The sequence below is a fragment of the Arvicanthis niloticus genome, chromosome 2 (genome assembly GCF_011762505.2).
Source record: "Arvicanthis niloticus isolate mArvNil1 chromosome 2, mArvNil1.pat.X, whole genome shotgun sequence".
In the NCBI taxonomy this organism is placed as follows: Eukaryota; Metazoa; Chordata; class Mammalia; order Rodentia; family Muridae; genus Arvicanthis; species Arvicanthis niloticus.
Window position 1 is genome coordinate 115,815,515 of NC_047659.1, and position 19,769 is coordinate 115,835,283.

General features: G+C 42.3%; 1 protein-coding gene across 5 annotated transcripts in view; it reads left to right on the top strand.

Annotated features, from left to right (window-relative positions):
* Cfap61 (cilia and flagella associated protein 61) overlaps positions 1 to 19,769 on the top strand; it is a 272,260-nt gene that overhangs the window by 53,251 nt on the left and 199,240 nt on the right. For all 5 annotated transcript variants that reach the window (XM_076929907.1, XM_076929906.1, XM_076929908.1 and 2 more), the window contains 2 exons: positions 16,446 to 16,534; positions 17,243 to 17,320. In XM_076929907.1, the coding sequence (XP_076786022.1) occupies positions 16,446 to 16,534; positions 17,243 to 17,320 (167 nt within the window). The remainder of the gene's footprint in view (positions 1 to 16,445; positions 16,535 to 17,242; positions 17,321 to 19,769) is intronic.

The window sequence follows — 19,769 nt, forward strand, 5'->3', positions numbered from 1 at the left end:
TTCTGAGGCTTCCCTCCTTGCTTGGCTTGCCTACGGCCACCGGCTTTCTATTTCTTCATATGGTTTGCACTCTGCTAGTCATGTTCAATGTTCGCTTAGGGCGCTCACCTTATTGGCTTCATTTAACCTATTAAATGGCGAGTCTATTTGGCTCAACCAGGTACCTCTTCTCAGATGTCATCAAGGTCAGGCAGCCTCTAGGCAGAGGTGCTCATAGGAGATGACAAAATAAGAGGACCCAGAACCGTGTGTCCCCACATTGCAACCTCTATCAGGGCTTTGTAGGGACCACTGCTGCAGGGATGCTGGTTTTCCTGACCAGTTTCAATCTCCAGTTCTTATCATCAACATCAGGTCCCTCCCTCTCTTCCTGCTGCCTTTCTTTCCATAAGCCTGTAGGGTCTTCAGTGCCTCATGACCAAAGTTGCAAGGCTATGATAGTAAACCTGGAAGTGGTCACAAAGTCAGCCACTCTATATAATATGCTTTAATATGTCAGCTGAGATTTATGTCCATCAGAATTGTCATTGTTTTAAATGACTTGTGTTCTGGATTGAACCCAGGACTGTGTGCATGCCAGGCAAGTACTCTGCTACTGAGCCGTTGTACTGTCAGCCCTGAATTCTGGCCTTTTAAAACATTTATCTATCTATCTATCTATCTATCTATCTATCTATCTATCTATTAGTTTTATTTTTATTTATTTATTTATTTATTTTTATTTTCCAGAGAAATATATCTTTAGCACTTGAAGATAAAAAAGGGAAAACTAATGCCATCTCCAGGGCTTTAACTACTCCTTCTATTTTGATTGTCTAGAATTATGTGCATGGCAGTGGTACATAGAAACGTCTAGAAAACAAGTCCACTATACCAGACCTGTGTGCAGGCCAACTCGTCCTCAAGAAAGACAGTTTAGGCTCTTGCAAGAGGACCTCAGGGGACATCTTTGGGTTTGTAACATGCCAGGAGGACTCTGAAGCAGAGCTACAAGCTAGAGAGCTAACAGGCAGGGCCGGTGCCTCAGGCCTGCTGGGTGGGCCTTTTGGTTGTTTAGCAAAACCTGTTACTGATTTTCCGTCTTCATTCCAGTGCTGGCTTCTAAGCCCTTTGCAGGATTTCAAAAACAAGAGCAGCCCCAGAAGAAGGCAGCTGCCTCCGAATCCATTATTTTTGCAGAGAGCAAGATGAAGGGGTTCGGCGTTCCCACCCCTTTTTTTGCTGGGGGAGCAACCTGTGATAGGACTCAACCCTGCTCTCCAGCGGTCAGATTCATTTCACAGTGGCAGAAACACAAATGCTTTGATACAGGGCCTGGAGGTCTTTGAAAGGAAAGTGGCTTTATTTATATTCCTTATGATCATTATGTGCTGGGATTATTTTCCCAGTAGGTGATGTCTTTTTTTGCCCATATTTATGAAGCAGGGGAGAAAGCATTTAATGAATTTCAAGAGTGTATTTGACTGTAAAACACATCTCAGTATATTCACATGTAAATAACCCTTTGATTTGTTCTCTCTGGTGACCTTTTTTTTCCTTTGGGCTACATCACAGTTTGTTGTTGTTTTCCATTTTCAAATGGGAGGCTGGATGATAATAATGAAAGATTATGCAAAAAAATCCATGTTTAAAATAATGTTGATATGCCACTTGCGCTGTAGGATAATTACAGTAATTTTGCTATTACACTATACGGAGGCAGGAGCTGGTTGGTAGCAAACACAGCAATAGGGGTGAATGAAGGGATTTTCATCCCAACTGGCTGTTTGATCCTGCTGACTTTTCTCTTGAAAATCAATTGCTCTCTATGAATACTCTGAATTCCCCCTTGATTAAATTGGCCGTCAGTGGGCTGCACCCATTACATGCGGGTAGCCCTGAGTTCTGCCTTGCTTATAAATGTGTTTTTATTTTGACAACTCTTAACCTATCGTGGACCAAATTTAATCTGAGGGAAGAAACAGGGGAAGTAATTACTAAAAACACAGTTTCGTACATGGCAGCAAACCAAGGGGAATGTAGTGCTTCTGATGCCCGGTAGCCAGCTCCCCTGCTACTGGGTCCCCCTGTATTTTGCTGGGTCTTTGGTGTTTTCTGACCTCTAAGGCCTCATGGCTTACTCAGCCAGACCTGGGTGAGGTGCCTTGGAAGCCTCTTTATCTCTTCAGGGGTCTTTTGGGTCTTTTGGAATCACTGTTAGAAAATTTGATTTTTTTTTTCTTGAAAAGGACCACTAACATTGAAGATAAGTTGTTATCCATGGCTGGGGATACACACACAGACACACACACAGACACACACAAGTGTATATGTATGTGTGTATATATACATACATACATATATACATACATATATATATATATATATATACACACATACACACAGGCATACCAGTGTATATATATGTGTGTATACATATATACATATATAGAGACATATATATATACACACACATACATGTATGTGTGTACATGTATGTTTGTGTGTTTACATCTAGCTCCACAAGGAAAGAGACTCCATCCTCTTTATTGACTGCTGATTTAAATCTACATAAAATATTTGGTGGTCAAGAGAAAAACAAGGAGAACACAAAACTGGTTCTACAAAAAGCACCTTTTGTAATACCCAGCTTCTCTTACACAGACGTGTCCCTGTCAGTGCACAGACACAGGTCTCCCAGGAAAATAGTAAAATATAGTTTTTTTTCTGGAGCCAAATGTGAGTGTCCATAGCCCGGGGACACAAACTCAGATTACCCCAAATAGATGGTCTGATGTGTTAAGTTTTATGAAGTTTTTTTTTTTTTTATAGGAACAGAACAAAGAAAGTTATAAATCAAAGCATGTTCAAATATGGCGGTGGAAACATCAGGTGGGGAGGGTTCAGGGAAGCCCAGAAGTCACTGCCTTGCTTCCCAGATGCTCTTTGATAATATCATGGCCTTTGGGTTAGGCGAAGCTAAGAGATCTGATTGGATATTCTAAAATGGGTTTTACCTGAGAGTCACAAGGATGTTCAGTCAAGCACAGAGATGGACAATGAATGCCATTTTTTGGGGGGGGGGTCAGGGGTCAGAGGAGATGACTAAAATTAGTCCCAGATTTGGCTCCAAACCTGCAAGATTCCAGCTCTCCTCCATCACATAAGGAACCACCTTAAGTTGATGGGGGGTTGGAGGGAGGGAGGAAAGAGAGTTAGCTGCAGGTCCTTCTCTTCTAAGGTTAGCGCTATGAGGCTGAATCACCGCCATATTTCCTGCAAGAGGGGCATTTTCTTCTCCTACTGAGAAGTTTCTCCATGTGCATCCCAGGCCAGTTTCTTTGTTCCTGACTTCTATGTTGGCTCCACCCATATTTCTCATACTTGGAACCATCTCTTCTTATTTCACCCTTGTCATTTCAGCTGGAATTCCAGGACGGCACCACTGGTCCTTGCAGCTGAGGTCTCCTCGTGTGTCCTTAGTCAGCCCTTCTGGCCTGTGCTGCTTCTGTGCCCGCTGGTTGCTGCTCCGTGGACCACTTAGGCAAATGTGCTCCTTAAATTTCCTGGTTTCTGCTTCTGATTTGATGTTCACCAGTGGTGGGGACTCAGATTCCACTAGATTTCTTCTCTTTTCCCATCTTGTGGTTATATCCTTTCTTAGCGCCATCTTCCTTTTTACCTCCTCCCTCAATTAGACTTTTCTGTCTAATTGGCCTTTTCTTTAAAAGATTTATTTATTTACTATGTATACAGTGTTCTGCCTACATGTATGCCTACACACCAGAAGAGGGCGCCAGATCTCATTACGAATCACTATGTGGTTGCTGGGAATTGAATTCAGGACCACTGGTAGAGTAGCCAGTGCTCTTAACCTCTGAGCCATCTCCCTAGCCCCCTCTAATTGGCTTTTTCAACTTCGCTTTTAGAGTAGACCCTCAACTTTAAGATTTCTTTTTGAATTTATTAATTACTACTGTTATTTTTTGTTTCTGATTCCTACTTTCTTTGAATTCATTTTGTCCTTTCTACTGTAGTTGCCTTATTAATGCTTTTTCTTTCTTTCTTTCCTTCCTCCTCCTCTTCCTCCTCCTCTTCTTCCTCTCTCTCTCTCTCTCTCTCTCTCTCTCTCTCTCTCTCTGTCTCTTTGTTGGTGTTTGGTTTGGTTTTTTCGAGACAAGGTTTCTCTGTGTAGCCCTGCTTGTCTTGGAACTTGATTTGTACACAAGCCTTGCCTTGAACTCACAGATATCTGCCTGTCTCTGCCTCCCAAGTGCTAGGACTAAAGGCATGTGCTACCACCACTCAGCTTTTTCATCTCTCCTGCCTTATTGCACTGGTCAAAAAGTCAAGTGCCATATTGAACAGAAGCCACAAGAGTGACTATCCTTGTGTTGTTCTTGATTTTAGAGGAAATGCTTTCTGTTTATACACATTAGTATGATATAAACCATGGGTTTATTTTAATTATCATTTGATATGTTAAGTTACGATCTTTCTGTATCTTGTTTCCTCCAGGCTTTTATCATGAAAAGATGTTAACCTTTGTCAAAGGCATTTTTCTGAAACTATACAGAAGATTATGTGATTTTGGCTTTTTTTTGTATGTTGTATTACATTTATAAATTTGTATATATTGAACCATACTGGCATCCCTAGAATGGAGTTAACTTGATTTTGGGGGCTGGTCTTTTTAAATATATTACCACACTTTGTAAGTATTTTATTATTTTGTATCCTGTTTATCAGATGTTGGTCTATAGCTTTCTTGTGTGTGTTTTTATTAAAATCGTATCCAGTTTTGGTATCAGTGTAATGCTTGTTCTATAGAACACATTTAGAAACCCTCTTCCCTCTCTGCCTTATGGAATTGTTTAAAGAATATTGCTGTTAGTTCTTTAATGTTCTTGTAAGATTTGACAGTGAGTCTGTCGGGTCCTAGGCTTTATCTTTGTGTGGAGACTTTTTGTTACTGTGTCAATCTGTGAAATATTACTGATTTCTGCTCTAATGTTTATTATTTCTCTTCTAGTTTGGATTGTTCTGGTTTTCTAAGACCTTGAAATGTATCATTTGGTTATTTTTGAGATCTCTCTCTCTCTTTCTCTCTCCCTCCATCTCTCTTTAATGATATTTATTTATTTATTTATTTATTTATTATTTAGTATGGGTGGGGGACAGTGTGTGTTTGTACCCATGTGGAGGTCAGAGGTCAAAGGTCAAATTGTCCGAGTCAGTTCTCTCTCTCTATAGTGTGTGTTCTAGGGATTGAATGCAGGTCATCAGGCTTGGCTACAAGTACCTTTACTAACTGAGTTATCTCACCAGCCTCTCTATGATTTCATTTTAATGTATATGTTAATAGTCATATAATTACCTTTGCTCTGTCCCACAGCTTTTATACAGTGTTTTCATTTTCATTTTATTGTAGGAAGTCTTTTAAGTCTTTCTTTATTTTTTCAATGTCCCAATAACTGTTCTGAAGTATGTCATTCATTCTCCATGTGCTTGCATAACTTCTCTTGCAGTTGATATCTAGTTTTTTTCCATTTATAATCTGACAGAATGTAAGCAATTATTTCAGTTATTATTTGTGTGTTGTGGTGGTTTGAAGGAGAATGGCTCTTCTAGGCTCATTTATTTGAATTCTTGGTCTCCAGTTGATAGAATTCTTTGGAAAGGGTTAGGAGGTGTGGCCTGTGGTGGCAGTGTGTCGGGAGGATTAAAGTTTCAAAAGGTATGTGCCATTCTCAGTCCTTCCTTTCCTACCCCCACCCCTGCTGCCTTCTGCTTGAGGATCAAGATGTAACCTCTCAGCTATTCCTGCTGCCATGCCCTTCCTTTCAAGGCCACCATGGATCTAACCCTCTTGAGACAACAAAGCCTAAATTAAACCAATTTCTTTTATGAGTTGCTTTTGTCATGGTGGGGTTTTTTGTTTTGTTTTATTTTTGGTTTTTTTTTTTACAGAAATAGAAAAATGAAACAAAAGTTATGTGTTTGCTAGTTAGATTTAATAACCCAAATATTCTCTACTTTATAGAGAATTCCTTGAACTGCCAAAAAGACTGTATTCAGCACTTGTGTGGCACACCTGTAGATGACGGTTGATCTATTGAATCTGTTTCATCTGTGGTATAGTTTAGCCGATGTCTCTTTGTTGATTTGTTGTTCTCTTAATGAGAATAGAGTACTAATGGCACCTGCTACTAATGCATTGCACAGTTCTTTATTTCTAGACTGGTATGGTTTACTCTGTGAAATTATGTACATTACAACTGCCTTCTTGATATATTCTCCCTTATCAATGCATAGTGTCCTCTCTCCTCTTCCCTCCTCCCCCCTCCCCAACCTTCCTCTTCCTGCTGCTGAAGCGGCTGGCTTTTTTATTCATCCTTAGTAGCTCAGGTGAGCCTTGAACTTGTCATTTGCTAAGGGTAACCTTGAAGTTCTGATCTGCCTTAGCCTCCCAGGTGTTGGGATTCTAGACTTTGTGCCACCATGGTTTTATGCGGTACTGAGAATTGATCTCAGGGTTTTGGTCATGTTAGGAAAGTCCTTTGTTAATTGAATCACAACCTCAGCTATGGTGTACATCTTTTATTTTGAAAACCAAGACCATTTACATTCAGAGTAAATATAAAACAAACAAACAAACAAACACCAAAACCAAACCAAACCAACAAAATTTATGGCCACTAACCAGCATTACAGAAGATTTCTTAAAAGAATCTCATACACATAATAGGAAGATAAAAACAGTCTTAGAGGTCAGGAAAGAGTAAGTCCCACTAGAAAAGCGGATCAGGAAACAAGACATAAGAAAGCAACTTCAGAAAATTGACAAAATGGCAGAATTAGGATTCACGCTTATGTGTGGGGAGGCTCTCTCTCTCTCTCTCTCTCTCTCTCTCTCTCTCTCTCTGTCTCTCTCTCTCTCCCTCTACTATTTGTACTGTATACTGAACTCAGACTACTAGGTTTGGTGGCAAGCACCTTTAACTGTTGAGCCAACGTGGTTGTCCATGTACTGATTATTGATTAGTGGTGTGTCAACACTAGTGCAAGCATGCATGCATGCTAGTGAGTGCTGAGGTTTGAGAACAATTTTGAGGAGCCAGCTTTTTTTTTTCCTTCCACTATATGGATTCCTGGGGTTGAACTCAGGTGATCGAGCTTGGCAAAAAGAGCCCTTACCCACAGCATGTTCACTGGCCCAGCCTCCACAAATCCAATAATGATAAGAAAGGTAGAAGCAAAAGTAACATAAACCAAAAAATTATAGAGATGCATTTTTAAAAGTAAAGATGGGAGAAAGAAGAAAAATGGAAGACCCAAGTTAGAATATTCAAAATGTAGAGAGGAAGAAAGGAGAAAGGTGGAGAGCGGAGACAGAGAGACCGAGCAATAAATGAGTTTTAGTATTGGAAGCAGAAGAGAAAATACAAAAAAACCCAAAAAACTCAAAAAAGAATAATTACATATATATAAAGAAGCAATGCTATAGAAATATATACAAACCAAATACTAAAAAGAAAACAAGATATTAATAGATATCCACACATATATTTAGACGTATTTTATGTGTTTGTATATTGCCTACTTGTGTCTGTATATCACGTTTCAGTGGTGCCTTCAGTGGATGTCAGAATCCTGGATATGGGGTTACAGACAGTTAAGCTGCCATGTGGGTATTGGGAACTGAACCTGGGTCCTTTGAGAGCAGTAAGTGCTCTTAACCCGAGCCATATCTCTAGCCTCTTAATATAAATATTTTTAAAGATTAAAAAAGATTTATACTTATATTAATCTGTGGCTTCTTGTGCCATGCACCCCTTGGATAGAGCACAGTCTGTGAGAAATTTACTGGTTTATTGTTTTATTGTGGGGTTTGGGCTTTTTTTTTTTTTTTTTTTTTTTGTCTTTTGTTTTATGTGTTGCTTACCACTCAGGCAGTGAGCATGGCCTGAGTGGGCATGCAGCCCTGTTGGAAAAGCCTTGTTTCCTTGCTCACTCGTGTGGGGTAGTATGGAACCAAAGTTCCCTGGGCTGTAGCCCACTCCAGACAGATTTTCTCCATATAGCTGCAGGCATGATGGGTATTTCAGGTGATCTCTGAAGGCCACGCCTAGAGCAGGGCACACATCACTGTCCAGAAACTGCAGCTGAGTTGGTACTTTCTACCACATACAATTATGGTTTCCTGAGGCTGTAACCATCTCAGTAGGAGTGAAGATCATAAGAAGAGAGATCCTTGTGCTCCTCCTCTTGGCTGTCAGTCAGCCTGTGGAAACAATAGACCCCATGAATTGGAATTTCCCCAGGAGTCTCATGCTGGGAGAAAGAAAAGGCTGGAGGCTGGAGCCTGGTGCCGGCCAGAAGAATTTGTCTCCCAGAAAGGTATTTTACACTGTTCCCCACCCCAACACACACACACACATACACACACACACACACACACACACACACACACACACACGAACAGGGTTAGAAACAGGAGCACAGTATGGACACAGACATACACAATAAATAAACCAATAAAATAAATCAAAGAGATTTTATAACAAGGAAGCTGTATCCATGAAATCTCAACAATATGGTCACCTAAACCAGACCAGTACAATGACAGTTGACAAGGAAGATCCCACAGAGTGTCCAAAGGCTGTAGTGAGAGATCAGGGGCAAACTCCTGGTAGGTTATCTCATCCCAAGTGGTAGGCCCTGAACACATGTACATATGAGCATAAACTAAATGGTCTCAGATGGTTCTATGTGTGTATATACACATATGTATATATGTAACAGTAATACTTGAAGAGACGTGAATTTGAGAGGGAATGGGGGGCCATGAGAGGAATTGGAATGGGGAAGAGGGAAGGATGGAAGCAATATAAATACAGACTCACATATGAAAGTCTCACCAACAGCCCAAGTTGAGAGCAACCCAGTCAAGAGTGTCCCTCCGTGAGCCAAGAGCATCATCCATGGTTTCTGCTGGAATTCCTGCCTTGGCTTCCACTGATGAACCGTGCTTTGGACACGTAAAACAAAACGGATACCTCCAAATAGAGTTAAAGACATTTTACACAGTTCTGACTTGTCAGATCACCTTGCAGGTGCCACTGGAGTCAAAACAGTGGGCCAGTGAACAGAAGCACACCATGAACAAGAGTGCTTAGTTATGTATTCCTCTTGCCCTCAATTCAAACCTAAACCTCATGTTCTTGTACCTCTTTGCTCCTTTCCAGTGTGGCCACATTGGATAAACTGTCTTTCTCTATTTTCTCTATTACTTCTTCTTTAATTGGCTCACTGAGGGTTAGTGGCTGAACCTAACTTCTTAAGTCAGGTAACACGGCCAGTCCCTGGACATAGTTGCACATGTCACCTCAGTCCTGACCCTCCTCAGTGGCCACCATAGCCTCTGATTTTAAAGAGAGAGAGATCTAAATTTTATCCCAGATCCCTCTGCATGTATTTGTCAGTGATCTTTCTTCAGTGGTGGTTGGATGGCATCTCACTGGACCACATGGTAGATATTGGCAGTGGCACCATGGCAACACTTACTTTAGGTTACAGGGAAAGAAAAGGCTTATGCTGTGTTACCCAGAGAAGCAAGCTTGGGTGTGACCTTCTCAAAGCTGCCTTCCCATACAGCACTGTGCTTTTACATTGGAACGTGCAGAGTATGTCTCCAGTGCCAGTGTGTAGTCCCAATCTGTAGCCGGTCTTTGCTACTTGTGTGGCTTCTTCTTTTCCCCACCCTTCATCCCCCTGGTTTCACCATCTATCATCTATCTCATCTATCACTAGATGAGAGAGAAAGAAGGATAGAAGGGAGGGAGGAATTAGGAAAATCCCTGAATCTGATTTCTCTCCTTTTGTTTCTTCTTTGAGCATAGCTACTAACAAGTCACAACCAATCTCCCTAAATGACCAACAACCAGCATCACCACCTATCAGTGCTCTGAAAAGTTCTCAGAATTCCAAACATCACACAATTGCAGAAACTAGTTGCAGCTTGCAAAAACATGCCTGTGCTAGAGCACGAGGCAAGTCATAGTCAGTCCCAAGTAGCCCCACATAGACTATATTCTTAAACAAACAAACAAAAACAAAAAAAAAAAAAAAAAAAAAAACAAAAAAAAAAAAAAAAAAAAAAAAAAAACCCCACGTATTCTTACGTTTTTGTGGTTTTCAAAGAATCCAAGATCCCATAATTCTAAGAAATGTCACTCCATGGATCAGCTGAGTGTGGCATGCTCTCCTGCAAGTGCTTCTCCCGTCCCTCTCTGTCACTTCTCTCTGCAGATGGGCTGTGCTGCTTGCTGCCTGCCAAATGTGAATGCACTCTGTCTAGCTCTCTCCTCTGATAACCAGGGTTTCTGCATCTAAGTCTCCCTGCTTGATATTAACCATGTGTGTGCCCCCTCACACACCCACCTTGCTGAGAAGCTATTTTCTGGTTGACTCCAAATTACAGAGATGCAATGCTACTTGCTTCTAAGCCACCTTTGTCTCCTCCCTAAATAATTTTTGACTCTTTCTGCAAGATGAAAGACCAAATTCCTTTCCTAGGGACCCCCTGGGGTACTAGTAGTTGAACTCAATTTCCAAGTGCTAGGGGTTGTCAGTCTTCTCTTAGACCGGAAACTCCTTCAGAGATGTGGTCAAAGAAGCTGTGTCTACAGGACACTCTGCTCATTCAAATAGTGTTACTTCCTCTCTCTCCTTATCACTCAACATGTCCTCAGTTTAAATAATTTACTACATCACTGGTGGTGTCAATCCACCTGTATCTCATAACTATTATCAAGTAATGTTGATGTTAATATTCTCATTATTGTTATTTTATGAATAATTGTTACTTGTAATTGTAGTCTCTTTTAGCTAAAATTTATTTAGGGAAGTAGTTTGGTTGCCAGTTGGTATGATTATTATCATTGTATGTTGACTCTATTGTATTTAGTCTCCATTTGTGTGTGTGTGTGTGTGTTGTCTAGAAAAATAGCCTGTTTGAATGAATGTCTTTTACTCTAGCCTGATATAGGGTCAGTTCTTGGACACTGGACTTCTGAATGGTGTGAATGTGTCTTCTTTGTTCAGAGTTTAGAATTTCATGTCACACTGTGAAAAACAGCTTATTAATGATCCTCAACTCGTCTGTATCCCTATTATTGCTGACTTGGCATAACTCTGAGAAAGTGACATTTCTTGCTTCACTGTTGTCTTGCCCATTTCTCCAGGTATTTGCAAAGCTCTCACTTTATTCCCTTAGATGGTTCAGTACCTGTCTCAGTTATTTCTCTGTTGCTGTGATAAGCAACCCTGACACAGGTGATGTAGGGAGAGAGGGTTCTGTTTGGCTCACAGTTCTAGAATATAGTCTATCATGGCATCAGGAACTCGAGGGAGGGAGCCAGTCTATGAAGCAGAGAATGGTGAAGGTATGTCCCTGTTCAGCTCCTTCTCTAACTAACCCAGTCCAGGATTTCAGCCAGAGAATGGCACCGCCCACAAGTGGGTGGGTCTTCCTGCTCCAACTAACACAATCAGGGACGTCACCCCCAGACATGCCCAGTGGCCCATACTGTGATTCTAGATTTTGTCATGCTTTACATTAACCATCACAGTGCTCATGGTTTCACGATAGTGAGGTTGTCATTGTGGAGTATGTCCTTTTTCAGTACAAAATATTTTTGCAACATGCAGTGTTTAGTTCTGAATCTTGTTTTATCAGGTGCTAACATGTTCATTCCTAGCCAATGTCGTATTCTGTCCTGCTTCACCAGCATGCCCAGAGTGGTGCCGACATGCTGCTCTGGCAGAACAAAGTCCATGATGGTGGTCCACAGTATGTATTTTCCTTCGCTGGACCAGAAGGAGAAACAGTGGGATCTTGGATGAATGTTGTGGTTCCTAGTCTCCTGGGTACTGCATCCATGCTTCCCCTCAGGGCATCCACATCCCTAGCAGGAAGGGGAAGGCAGAGACCTGAACAGGCAGAACCCCATTCTGATTCAGAGTGAGCTTTGAAAGTATGGAGGGGCTGGAGAAAAAGGCCTCCCCTCTCTCCCTCCCGCCTCCCAAGATTTAAGCACAGCTGTTTACAATGAAGGCCTTACCAGAGTCGATCCATAAAGAAGAAATGATCCCTGCTTGTTCATACTGGTTTATTTGATGGTGGATATGAGTGCATATACTTCATTCAGGGTGAACCAGGGATTAAACACCTTTTGTGGGAAGCAATGCCCAGGAAGTGAAGCTTGTTGGTTGAATGCTCCGGGCCTATGTAGATAACTCATTAGCTTGGGGAACACCAGGTGTTTATGCTATGTAACCCAATGCCCATGGTACTCAGTAGGGTGATGTGGTTATGTTTTCAGGGTAGGTAAAGGCAGGTAGGGAATAGCTTCACTCCTGCCATTCTCAATTCTGAGATACCTGGGATTTGAGCTCAATCAACCATACCGTTCTTAATCCTATATGGTAACAAGATCCCCCTTGCAGCTATCCATTGAACTGATCATGGGGTCCCCAATGGAGGAGTTAGAGAGAAGGCTGAAGGCACTTGCAGCCCCATTGGAAGGGCGACAATACCAACCAACCAGAGCTCCCAGGGTCTATATCGCCAGCCTGGGAACATGCTTGGAGGGACCCATGGCTCCAGCTGTATATGTAGTGGAGGATGGCCTTGTCAGGCATTGGTGGGAGAGGAGGTCCTTGGTCCTGTGAAGGCTGGATGCCCCAGTGTGGGGGAATTCAAGGGCAGAGAGGGGGAGTGGGTGAATGGGTGGGGGCACATCCCCATAGAAGTAGCAGGAGGGGGGATGGGATAAGGGGTTTCTGGGGGGTAGAAAATGGAGAAGGGGATAACATCTGAAATGTAAATTAATAAAATATCTAATAAAAAAATCAAGAAGAAGAAAAAAGATCCCACATACCCTAAAAGCCAATGTTAAACTGGCTGAAATTCTTTAACAAAAAAATTAAAGTAACATGCTACAAGTTTGAGGCATAGATATTTTTGAGATGGGACAGAGTAGAATAGACTAATAGGCTTGAGACAATTTATTTAAGTATCCTACCTTTGTTTTGTCTTTTACATTTACTTCCATATGCACTTGATTTTTACTTTTGACTAAATATACAAGTCAAATATCATTTAAAATGATATGTTTACAATTGAATGAATATGTATGTATCTGTGTGTGTGCATGTAGAACTAGAGGTCAATGTCAGAAATCTTTAAAATATTTACAATTATGTGTGTGTGTATATTTATGCAGGTACCATGTATGACGCGTGTGTGGAGGTTAAATAAGAACTTCTGAGAGTCAGATTTCTCTGACAATGTGACTCCCAGAGAGGGGACTCAGGTTGTCAGGGTTGGTGGCAAGGGTTAGTTTTTTAACACACTAGCTCTTAGAAGTCTTCTCAATTGCCCTCCACCTTATATTTTGAGGCAGGGTCTCTTACTGGACCTGAAACTCACTTACTTCTCTTAGGCTGGCTGATCATTAAGCTCCAGGGATTTCCCTGTTTCTGTTTCCCCAGCATCACCTCATGTATGCTCCACAAATACTCAACCCCTCATCTGCCCCTCCAGCCAAGGACACTACTTTGAAAGGAGAGAAAAGAAATACTGATTCCTTAAATGTTCAGTGGAATTTGCCAGTGAAACTGGATAAAGTTGATTCTATTATTATGGGAGGTTTTAGTTTCATGTTCTGTTTCCAATTGTTATGCAACAACTTTTCTAAAAAAAAAAAAAAAAAGAGCTTTTAAAGGATACTTTTTGACAGAACTTGAAATTTTTAGTGTAGCCAATATGATAATATTTTTGTTTTGTGACATCTGTCCTCTCCATTTTTGAGGAAGAGTTTTCCCACACATAAGACCATGCATATAGTCTTCTGAAGTTTCTTCTAGTAATTTCAAATAGATTTTTAAACCTTCAGGGATATCTTATCTACAGTTAATTTAGAGGTTCACTAGAAAATAGGGGTTGAATTTTCTTTCTAATGTGGTTAGCCAACACTACTATATAGCTTATTCTTTCCTTACCAATTTGAAGTATTATCATTAACATCAATATTTCATGTCTGGCTATATTTTTCTAGTCCATTCTTTTCTATTCCTACCTCAATAATCCTGTTTGTTTGTTTGTTTGTTTGTTGTTTTAAGATTTATTGATTTATTTTATGCATATGAGTACACTGTCACTGTCTTCAGACACACCAGAAGAGGGCATCAGATTCTATTACAGATGGTTGTGAACCACCTTGTGGGTTCTGGGAATTGAACTCAGGACCTCTGGAAAAGCAGTCAGTGCTCTTAACCACTGAACCAATAATCTCTAGCCCCAATAATCTTCAGTTTTAAAGACTGGCTTTATAGTAAGTTTTACTGTAAGAAGTTTGCGTTACTCTCAAATTCTTTTGTGAAATACTGTGACTCTCTCTAAACACTTACTCTTTTAAGATCACTTTACTTTCTAGTATAAAAACTGTTGGGATTTTTGATGCATATTTAAAATGAATGTAACAACACACACTATTTCTTTGTAAAGCCTTCAAAATATACTATGTGCACTACCCATGTACTGTTCATCTGAGAAGCAGCAGAGTAGATGCAGCGTGTACTGGCATCTGAGCCCTAGATAAACCTGGGATCCTCTCTAAAGAGAATCATAATTATGAGAGTAGCATTGGATGCTGTGCTTTGGGAGTGGCCTGTACCAGGAAGGCAGTTGAACCTTTAGCTTCATTAGCCCAGTGGTAAACTTCAGATAAGTACTCTTACCCAGATATTACACATGAAAAATTGTGTCTCCCCCCCTCTGCTAAAATAATCTGCCGTTTGTGACTCTGAAGCTACTGAAGTGGTGGAAGTCATAAAACAACAAAGTTGTAGCTGTGGTCATGTTTTCAGTTGAGTGCCACATAATAGCATGGCCTTGACTTTTCTCTGAGCTAGCATGTCACATTTGATGACCTCAGGGCACATTGTGAGCATTAACTAATTAAACCTCAGAAAGCCCAAGAGATTTTGGAAAGAGAGATGTGGCATCACCTTGCCCAGTTCTGAAATGCAGTCACCTCTGGGGACAATGGTGGCAGCTGCCTAATAATAAGCTTCAACACATCATGACAGTTTAGCTAAGACAATTAGTCATTGTCGTTAGTAATTGTCTTGTGGGCATTAGTTGGGTGAATGGTTAAGTCGCCAGGATTATTGGTTCATTGTAAACTTAATCTATTCTTTATTTTTTTTTTAACATTTTAGACATTTTATTCTAATTGTAAAATATATACACACAGAATAGGTCATGTTCCTAGGTTTTCTCTTAGTCCTGGCGTTCTGTTTAAAACATAAAATAAGAACTAACATTTTTTAAAAAAACACAGTGTAGCTTAAAATTAGGGAATTATTTATATGAGCAAGAGTAATCAATGATAGTAGAAGTCAGAACTAGGTGTGTTGACTTGACATTGGGGATGACTTAGAGACAGAAAAGAGAGGAAGAGTGAGAGAGTTGATGGGAGAGAGAGACCGGGAGGGAGGGACCTTTGTTTGGTAAGTGGGCAGGTTTTTTTCCATTATTATTTTTAGAGATGATGAAGCATATGACGAATGTCTAAATGACTGACTTTGCAGAGCATGTTGTTGCAACAGTCCGTTCTTACTTAGAAAATAGAAAAGGGAGCTGGCATGATTGCATAAGCCTATAATCCCAGTACTCTGGTGGCTGAAGCAGGAAGAGTATGAGTTCAAAGCTATCCTGGGCTACCTAGCAAAGGAATGGGGGTGGGGGGGAATGGCCATGGAGTGGTGGGAAGGGGGGATGGGACAGGAGGAAGAGATGGAGGAAGAGGGGAAGAGAAAAGAAATGCTAACGTCATTGTCACTGGCAGAGGTCATGGCATTTCCAAAGCCCCTTTCCTAATCTTTGGAACTCAGAGAGCACTGTATAGCAAACTGTAGAATTTCCATCTTTTATGCTAGGACTAATTTAAAGCCTACAATCCAAGAAGGTGAGGCTTGTTTATAAACTTCAAAGGAACCTAACATCAAAGGAGCCTGTTACTTAGAGCTTGGCAGAGGTGGGAGTGGGAGGGTGGGGTGGGTAGGAAGTGTGTAGGGGGTGGGAGTTCGGAGGGTGGTGCTCCTGCAGTGCCAGGCACATGCCCTTTGTGTGCATCAATCACCTGCACAGCTGCCCTGGGGCAGCGTGGTTTCATCTTCATCATATGGACAAGGCGCAGAAGGGCTGCAGAGGAACTAGCCTAGGATTTGAGTGTCTAAGTGGGGGTTAGGGGAGCAGCAAAGTCCTGTGCTCTTTTCCAGCTGCTCACCTTTGGACTAGACAGTTCCAAACACTGGACCATACTTCCCAGCTCCCCATGGTTCTGTGCATTGCTTATCACTTACATTCTGTCCTTACCCTACTTTTTCTTTCAAAGAGAGTGAAATCGAAAGTGGCAGCCAATGTTCTCATAAAGTAGTGGAGGAGCAAGAAATAACCTCAGAAATGACCTCAGGGATGACCCAGGTAAGGGACACTACTTCCCCAAGCCTGCGGGAGGGAGATGGGCCTAGGGCTCCTTGTGACATTGAATGGGCCTTTGCTGTTAGGATCTTCACTGAATTCTGTCATCTATAGCAGAAAGGCCCCACTCACACGAAGGTGGGGAGACTGGGTAGGTTTATAATGGGTGAGCCTCATGGACTCTAGAATGCAGGCCAGAATGGGATTTCATCCTGTGGTCCTTACTTTTCTCATTGCTGTGACAAAATGCATGAGAAGAGCTGACAGATCAGTGTTTACCTGTTCAGGATTGCAGGCAGTGGGAGCTAGAGGTACACACACACACACACACACACACACACACACACACACACCCCAAAACTTCTCAAAAGGTACATTTTAAATTTGTGTTCATTATATGGTAATTATACTTTGGTAAGACTGATTTAAAAGGAAACTGGGTGCAGCTCTCAAATCACACAGAAGAATAAGAACAATAGAGTTACAATTAACGTCTAGAGAGAATAAGGAGGTGCCTATATGGGCCCAAGCATCTGTCAGTCTACCATCGACATCCTTCCTCTCTTCCTATTAATAAGCTTATGAGGCAGATGCTGAATCCCTTTCTCAGTGTCTCCTAGCCAGTGAGCACACCGGAAACTTACTGCAGAGCTTAGGTTCTGAACCACCAAGGATTGGTTTAGTCTTATGTCTTCCCATGGTCCTTTGCAGGAGAAAGACATGGAAGCATCAGTTTCATGTGAGGAAGTCCTGTCAACAGTCTTAAGTAAAGTCTCTGACAATATGCAGGTAAGGCTTGTGCTTGTAGGGCCTTTGCTGCCTGCTGGCTAGGGAGCTCCTTCCCCTTTAATTCTTGTGTGCTTTTTCCTCCTCAACCCCTGCAATACCTCTCCCCAACACATACCCACTATTGTCCCTGGATCAGCTCTGGGTAACTTTGACCCCACTGTAATTAATCCCTAATCCCACACACTCTGCACAGCTCAGACCACAGGTTATAGTTTATTTGTGTTTCAATTACTTATAACAGTTTTAGTAAACAGAGATTTTTTTTCTTTTGAGCCCAAAGAGAAACTTTTAAGAAGTAAAATGCTTATTGGAGGGTACCCATTATCCCCCACCCTCCAACACACACAGGCATGTTCCACATGATATATGCAAATATATCTCATTTTCCCACACAGGCCCAGGTACACGTTAGTGTGTGTACTTATGTGCTGCTTAGATTCTTGGAACAGTCCCCTTTTGTTATAGGTTCCATCCCGGCTTCGGTTGGTTAACCGAAGTTTGCTTGGTAGCATCATTTTCTTTGGCTGACGCTAGGGCATCTTCCTTTGTTACTTTCCTTCACTCCACCCACACCCTAGCACTGTTCCCCTGTCAAACTAGTGTCTCCCATGCCTTGTGTCATCTGTTTCTATAAACTGGGGAGTTGGGAGATCTCAAGCCCTGTGGTCCACTTAGGATTTTGACTTTTTAAGGAGCAGAGGAAGGCATTGTAGTTTCTTGAGTAGGAGATTGATGTGATCTGTCATGTCTATCCCAGAGACAAGTACAAGGCCAAACCTTTCCAGAATTCCATAGGGCCTCCTGGTGACAGGCTGCTGCACTCCGATTCCTCTAGAAGCATGCATGTCTCTGAGGAGGGGCCCAGGCCAACAGAGTTAGATCCATGATGGCACTGGGATGCACACTGAATACTGCATCCCCACCTCTGAGCTCTGTCAGAAGGCCAGACCCTCTGTTATCTGCTCCCCAGATACTGAGCAACTAAGGAGTCTGTGAGGAGTCTCCTAGGAGTGAGAGTTACTGCTAGCCCTGAACTGGAGAGCAGGCTGTGATGGAACACCAGTCATCTTAGCATCTGTCCTTCCAGACAGTCTGCAGGGTGTGGGTGGAGACTGGGTCCTGTGCTATCTGCATGGAAGATAGCACAGGACCCAGTCTCCTGTGCTATCAGGACAGACGGGGTGGGGTGGGTGTCAGGGAGCAGGGTGTGCTGTCAGAGATGGTGCTGCATGCATACAGTGCCACCTTTGCATTTGCTGCTGTACCCCCCACCCTCAGCCTTCTGTCACTTAGTGTGCCTCAGTACCCCAAGGAAGAGGGCTAGAGGTGTCTAGCTTCAACTCTTTAGGGAGTAGCCAGGAATGAGAAGGGGGCTAGTTGGGGGTAATCAACACCCCAGTTCCTGTACCTCTGAAGCAGGGAGTACTCAGGATGGACTCCATGATGGAAAGCCACTCCTTGGAAGGTTTTTATTGGCGACCTTCCCTTGTTTGCCTCGCTTCCCTTTTCTCCTTCCAGAGGTTCTTGCCAGCTGCTGAGACCCACAGCTTAGGTTTGTCTCTGAGGAGTCCACCCTGAGAAACTCACTAACCCTACGTCATTGCTGTGCCCCAGGCAGGAGACACAGTGGAAGGTGCCGGTTTTTTCTCTAATATTCCTAAGAGTGAGGCCATTCTTGTATAGACCCAGACACGGATGGGATGGGAAGGGGGTGGGGGACCAGAACCTGCTAGACCCCCTGAGGACATCTGAGTAAGCAAGGAAGATCGATTTCCTGTGTTTATCTCCTTACCCTTCCAGAAAAAAAAAAAACAACCCACTTGAAATGACAGTAAAGAATCGAAAAGGGCACAGATCCACAAAGACAACAGGGTGGAAGAGAGTTATTGCAAGATAAGCACTTTAAAAATATTTAGAATCAAGAAAATCGATGAGGGAGTTTGCACTGGCTTAGCAGACCCAAAGAAGGGGCAGCGAGCCTGAGAAGAGACTAGTGAAAGTGGTATGAACTCGCCACAAGAGCTAGGGGTTTCCGCTGAGGGGAAGTAAGGAACGGGGTGGAGGGGTGTGTTTGTGGTGTGAGCATAGCGGTCTCTTTAGCAGCCTGGTACGGGAGTAGCCTGGACTCCAAACTCCCTGCACACTCTACACAGCTGAGCAGCCACACCCTAGGGGAAAATCCACTAGATGGGACTGTTTGATGGTGAAGGGCTGGGACTAGAGACAGTGGAATTCTTCATTTCAGTTGGAGAAGCCCCAGCTACTCCTCTAAGCCAGTAGCTGGTGTTTGTTGGAGTATTCTGTTGCTGCTGTAATCAATTGCCACAGCTTGGTGGCTTAAAACAATGAGTGCCTGTCTTACAGGCGGAGATCAGAATTCCCTCAGGTCTCAGCACACTAAGGCTCAGAATGTGGGCGGAGGTTTTATTTCTTCTGAAGGATCTAGGGG